Here is a 5,869-nt window from a genome sequence, read left to right as displayed (position 1 = left end):
TTTTTGCATTCAAATAGGATATTTCCTATTTACATATACTTGAACTGGCTTGGTGATTGAGCCAAGAAATGGGGGAATACTAACTTTTGTGGGCGTGGTTCATGTTGACATAGCCTCTTGTTTGCATTGGCTTTAGGCCTGTCTTTTCACATGAGACAGAAATCAAAAATTTGTCAAAGACTTCTCAAAACAAAAACACATTTTGTTTGGAGCCTACGGGTTGTCTCAGACATTGACTATAAAATGTCTATATATAATTTCAGGGATGAAATGATGAATTTGTTTTGCCATAACAATTGACCACAGAAAAAACATATTGTCCTGGTTCAGTTTCTTAATGGTATTGCTTTAATATATCATAACTTCTGTATTTTTGCTGCTTGTTTTTACTACATTCTCACATTTCTGCTGGTTGTTGGACCAAGTCATCCATGCTTTTTTGCAAACATGTCTTGTGTCTGTTACATGTTTTTCTCTAATCTTCACAAAGGGAACCGTTACATACAGTATGTTTTACTTCCGAATGCTGAACGATATTTGTTGCTGTTGTGCTAACCAGAAAAAAATATATTGTGATTTTGTTTTTGAAAAAAACACCAAAAATTGTTAAAGTGATGGTGACTTTAATCCAGTCTCAATCAGGACCAGGAACAACGATGAGTCAGACCAAATCCAAAAAATAAGTTGTCACGTTTTTAAACAGCAATTCATTTACCCTATTCACAAAATACAGAATAAAAGAAAGTTAGAATAAAGTTACTGCATTCTTCTCACATTTTGTTTTATACTGTGCAACACTAAGCTTTTACCAAATAGGAAATTGATGAAACGTTGCACAACCTTTTGGCATGTTCTTTTTTTTAAGTTGTAAACTCGGTCAGTGAGGAAGCCTGAGAGGACTGTCTCTTGTATATTAATGGTCTTACTTGTATATACGGTCAGAGGTGTAAATATATGCCAAATGTAATGTATAGCTGTCTTTCTAACTGTAATATTGTAAGATCTTAAAAAATGTATATTTAAAAGATCTCTTAAATGCAAAGCAGTACAGATTGTGTCTGTATATCTGTCAAGTGTTATAGTATAAATATTAATAGAAACTCTGTTATGCTATCCTGCACATCTACTCTATAGATAAAATCTAAATGTCATGCAAAAATTGAGAATAAATAAATGTACATAATATATATTACAAACCGAATATAGTGTATAGTGTAGCTCAGTTATTATAGTTACCTCAATACATTTGAGGTATCTGAGAAGTGGACCTACAGTGAAGATAATCTTTTATGAAACCCATATTCACGTGTGAAGTCAACTTTCATGCCAGTAAGAACTTCAGCATGCAGATGCAGGCAAGACTACTCTTCCTTTTCACCAAGCTTCTCCTTTTCCTTGCATACTCTTATATCATATTTGCTGTCTTCTGCAAACTTCCGTAGCTGTCTCATGAGGAATGGTGACATACGAAACCAGTCCGGCATGAGTATTGCAAGAGCCACGTCCTGCAGGATGATAGGAAAGAAAAGATGAGCCGTCAAGATTTCATAGCAGCAGACAGTTTGTAAGTGATCACAGTCTCTCATCTCTCTGACCTGGAGTGCGTGAGACAGACAGCCGCTAGTGTAGCTGGAGTGACCCACAGTGTTCAAGGCCTCACTCGCAAACCCGGAAGCACTCTTCACCAAGCAGTTGACGCTCATGTTTTTTGTCATGTTGGTGGACACTAATAAGGGGGCCACACACTGGGCGGAGAAAATGACTGGTTGGATAAGTTGAACTTCCCTTTACATCTCACATTTATTGCTGACTTTTAAAAGTGATATTGAGTTTTAGCACTGAGACTGACAAACACTGAGTCCAGTGCAGAGATATCTAAAGCATGGTGTGTTTGATGCAGCTATGCAGTAAATAAAAAAAAAGAGGAAGATATAAAGATAAAGGACGAGATTTCCTCGTAAGGTCAATAAAGTTTATCTTATCTCATAACCCAAGTCCATGAGACCAGCAGAACAAACTGTTCTAATTAATCATTGACTGCATACACACACAAACTTAATTTTGTTTTCTGTGTGTGTTACTCAGATGGAATGGTACATATCTTTTTACAAGTTGTTTTGTTTTGGTAACAGGTTAAATCAAATCAAAATTTCCTCCAGCTTGAGTACACATATCATATACTTTACCTGAACAATTATTCCCTTTGACTTGTACTCAGCATGCAGACACTGAGAAAAAGCTGTTACAAAAATCTGAAAGAAAGAGGAAAGTCAAAGTCACAAAACAAAGTGCCATGACATTGCGCGCTAATCAGTGAATGTGTAATGGTGGGATCTGATGAGGGTGTGTTTGAATGAATTAGTGCACATAAATAACAGAGTATCAGAAAGTACCTTAGTGGCGGAATAAAGGGACAACAAAGGCTGTGGACGGACGCCGGCTTCAGAGGAGATATTGATGATCAGCCCTGTCCCTCTGAGAAGGAGATGTTCCAATAACATTCTTTTCTTCCTGAAACTAAATCTGATACCTACCTATACCTTACTTGCATACCGGCCAATGCTAAGTACAGATCCAATACCGGTGTTAATATATGTACATATGCAACAAATACAATGGATGAATGCTGGATAACTTTCTTTTATTATCTAGATTTAGAGTCTGTCATAACTGAAAAAGACCATCAATGAACTTCTTTAAAACACATGTTTTATGTGGTATTGGATCGGTTCATAGACTTGCACATTCGCCGATACCGATACCAGCATCTTAGGCAGTATCTGAGGCATTTCCGACACTGGTATCAGTGTCAGAACTCTAAAATTCATTCATATTCATTCTTATTACTTTATATGAACCGTTAAATTCTGGATGTTTGTGACAATACCTTTCAACCATGCCTGGAAGAACCAGTCTGGTCATCTGAGTGAAAACAATATGAAATCATCTTTTTTTATGCAGTATGGCCATGAACAAATACTCAAAACTGTTTTCAGATACAGTGGAAAAGGTGACTTTATAAATACATAGCCAGTAAATCCTGACATAGATATCTTACCTGAGGGACTGACAGCATGTTACAGTTGACAATCTGAGTGATTTTCTGGTCAGAATAAACACACAAGAGAAACTGTGAGTTACACTGTATATTAGAGACAAACATGATCTGAAACAGCCTGAGTCTGTCAAATGAATTACCCATTGTATTGTCTTCAGAAAATGATGAAAAAGTTACCTGTTCAACGTCTGGTATTTCCAGGAAATAGGCAAAATGATCAGAATAGGCCATTCCTACATTGTTAACTGTGTGAATTACAAAGACACAAACAGTTGTTGTCAATCTTTAACTGATCTATTATTATTATTTTCCCTTTCAACTATTTGGCCTGTTGAATTAGCCTTTTAAAGGTAGAAAATATATTTTTGTATTTGAAATCAGCAGTTGCAGGTGGATCAGCCTCTAAAGGAATTGTTATAAAGACATTTAATAGCTTTCTTGAGGAGAGTTAACTACATGAGAAGATTGCTGCCACTCTCAGTCAGTATAATAAATATGAAGCTACAGCCAGGGGACAGTTAGCTTAGCTTAGCACAAAGACTCAAAACACGGGGGGGAAGTCAGCTTGGCAAAATCCACCCACCAGCTCCTCTAAAGCTCATGGGGGGTTATGTGCTGGACTATTTCTGAGCCAGCAGTGACTTTTTTATTTATTTATTTTTAATCTGTCAGCTGTTTTATCTGTCAATGTTTTCTAGAAAAATTGCTTCCAATACTTCTCAATTTGTAAACATCTGAACACTTGTGTTCTGTAATTGGTTGACCTATTACCCAGAATCCCAATCTGCAGTCCCTGTAGTTCTTCAGCTATAGCAGGGTAGATACTTTGACCATCTGTGAAGTCCGCTTGGATGGTCCGAGTCTTTCGTCCGTATTGATCTTTTGAAGGGGACGAGGAATATTTAGGATTATTTCTGCTCTTGAGTTGCACATGGGAAAAACAAATGTGTTTACTGCAACTGGAAAACAGCAGGAGAACAACATTCTTATTTTAATTCACTCACCTATCTCTTTGGCAGTTATTTGAAGCTTTTCATCAGATCTGCTTATTAACACAACATCCAAGCCTCTTCTTGCCAGCTAGAAGGAGACATGCAGCGAGTTTGGTAACTCTGCACTGTCGAGATCTTAAACAGCTGAACACATTTCAGCCAACTATGCCCAGCCCCTAACTTCCAATTTGGACCCCCAGAATGGAGAGAAAGTGTTGTAGAATGAAGTTGGAAACTCACCTCACAGGCATAGGCTTTACCAATGCCAGATGTGGCACCAGTAACAACTGCACAATGGACAAAACACAGACATGTTAGAGGAATTCATTTTGCATTGGATGATTAATGTCCATTTGTTTCACACGGTTATCATGTCATGACAGAAGTTTACAAGATGTAGATATGGCTACCAATATTTATATGATCCACTTCACCCTGATGTGATGTTTGTATGTAAAAATGAAGGTTGAAATTTGAATATTACTCGTCATTGTAAGTAGCTACGTTTCTTTCTTGTAGTGAGCATATTATTTTATCTCTAAAACGTTTCTCACAGTAACCACAATCAAGTCAACTCACTTACCAAATCAGTTCTGCCGAAATACAGTAACATTTTTTAGATTGGCAAAACTAAGAGTTGCAGATACTTCTGCATTTCAAACAGTTTGCCACATTGAGCTTCAGATATAAATGTTAATTATTAAATCGTCCAAGTATAAAGTGGAAGCCAATGAGTCTTAAGTGCTTTAGACTTTAGACAGAGACACGGGAGAGGAAAAGTTAGAGGAAGAGAAGGAAAATGTCCTGAAACACCCCTGTTGCTTAGCCAGAGAAAACATTCCCTGCTACTGTATGTGGATAAGATCTTGGTCTCATAGAATCCCAAGACAAAAGGCCCAGTTTCTTTACGCTGTCTTCTGTGTATACTGTTTTGGACCCTTAAATAATTTATTCATCAGAAACTGTCATAAATGAAGGAAAACTGCACCAACTAAACAAAGAGATTTTGGGAAATTGCCTTGAAGTTGATGTGTTTCTGTAGAGGGTTGGATTGTTTGCAGGCAAAAAGACGGAAGCGTCCTATCAAGTAAGAATGTGAATAGCTTATCAAGTCCATTATCAAACCGACTTCACAGAAAGGAAGCCTGGTGCTACTGATGAAAGTTGGTGTTGCAAGAAAATCCAAATATTGCCATGCACTAATTTCCAGTCTGTAATAAGTTCCACATCATCCATCAGTTTCAGAAATGAACAGATTTAGTCAGAGAAAGCTGCATCAACTATGATTTCACAGTGGTAAACTGAGTCAGCGATATTGGTGAGATGCCTGCGCAGAGCCCAAAGGGCACTAAAAGATAGCCGTACGACTTCTACATCCTCAGCCTGTGAGACTTCTTTTTAAAAAACGTCTTTATGTTAGTGCAATGTTACAGTACAAAAGAACAGGACAATTTGTGCAATAGAACAGTACAGGAAGACACAGGAAAATTGGACAGCAATAAAACATACATGTGTTAGGACATTAAGACGAGCACAGTACAGTGATTTATATTGGTCTGGGAGAGTGAAAGTGTTGTGAAATGACATGTTATGTGAAGAGGGAGAGAGACAAGTCAAACATCAACATCAAATAAATATTCATGTTGTTACACTGCACTGTTACTTTTATTATTGTATTTTGTAACTTTCTCAGTCTATTTGAGCTTGTTTTTTTATTGTTTTTATGTCTCTTTGAACTGATTTTCATTGCTCTTTAATGTTTTACGTAATAATTTAGGCAAGGCAAGGCAAGGCAGCTTTATTTGTATAGCACATTTCA

General features: G+C 37.1%; 1 protein-coding gene across 2 annotated transcripts in view; it reads right to left on the bottom strand.

Annotated features, from left to right (window-relative positions):
* Positions 1-158: 158 nt before the first annotated feature.
* Positions 159-5,869, bottom strand: part of hsd20b2 (hydroxysteroid (20-beta) dehydrogenase 2) — a 6,183-nt gene continuing 472 nt past the window's right edge. The window contains exons 2-11 of one of the 2 annotated variants that reach the window (XM_032534000.1): positions 4,291-4,337; positions 4,063-4,138; positions 3,830-3,940; positions 3,236-3,303; positions 3,059-3,103; positions 2,888-2,922; positions 2,394-2,475; positions 2,187-2,252; positions 1,596-1,745; positions 159-1,505 (exon numbers count right to left, since the gene is read on the bottom strand). In XM_032534000.1, coding sequence (XP_032389891.1) covers positions 1,362-1,505; positions 1,596-1,745; positions 2,187-2,252; positions 2,394-2,475; positions 2,888-2,922; positions 3,059-3,103; positions 3,236-3,303; positions 3,830-3,940; positions 4,063-4,138; positions 4,291-4,337 — 824 coding nt within the window. In that variant the 3' untranslated portion in view covers positions 159-1,361. The remainder of the gene's footprint in view (positions 1,506-1,595; positions 1,746-2,186; positions 2,253-2,393; positions 2,476-2,887; positions 2,923-3,058; positions 3,104-3,235; positions 3,304-3,829; positions 3,941-4,062; positions 4,139-4,290; positions 4,338-5,869) is intronic. The other variant, XM_032534001.1, reaches the window with a different exon arrangement.

The sequence above is a fragment of the Etheostoma spectabile genome, chromosome 13 (assembly GCF_008692095.1).
Source record: "Etheostoma spectabile isolate EspeVRDwgs_2016 chromosome 13, UIUC_Espe_1.0, whole genome shotgun sequence".
NCBI lineage: Eukaryota > Metazoa > Chordata > Actinopteri > Perciformes > Percidae > Etheostoma > Etheostoma spectabile.
The sequence above is the reverse complement of the archived record's forward strand: the minus strand, read 5'-3'. Positions and strand labels throughout refer to the sequence as shown.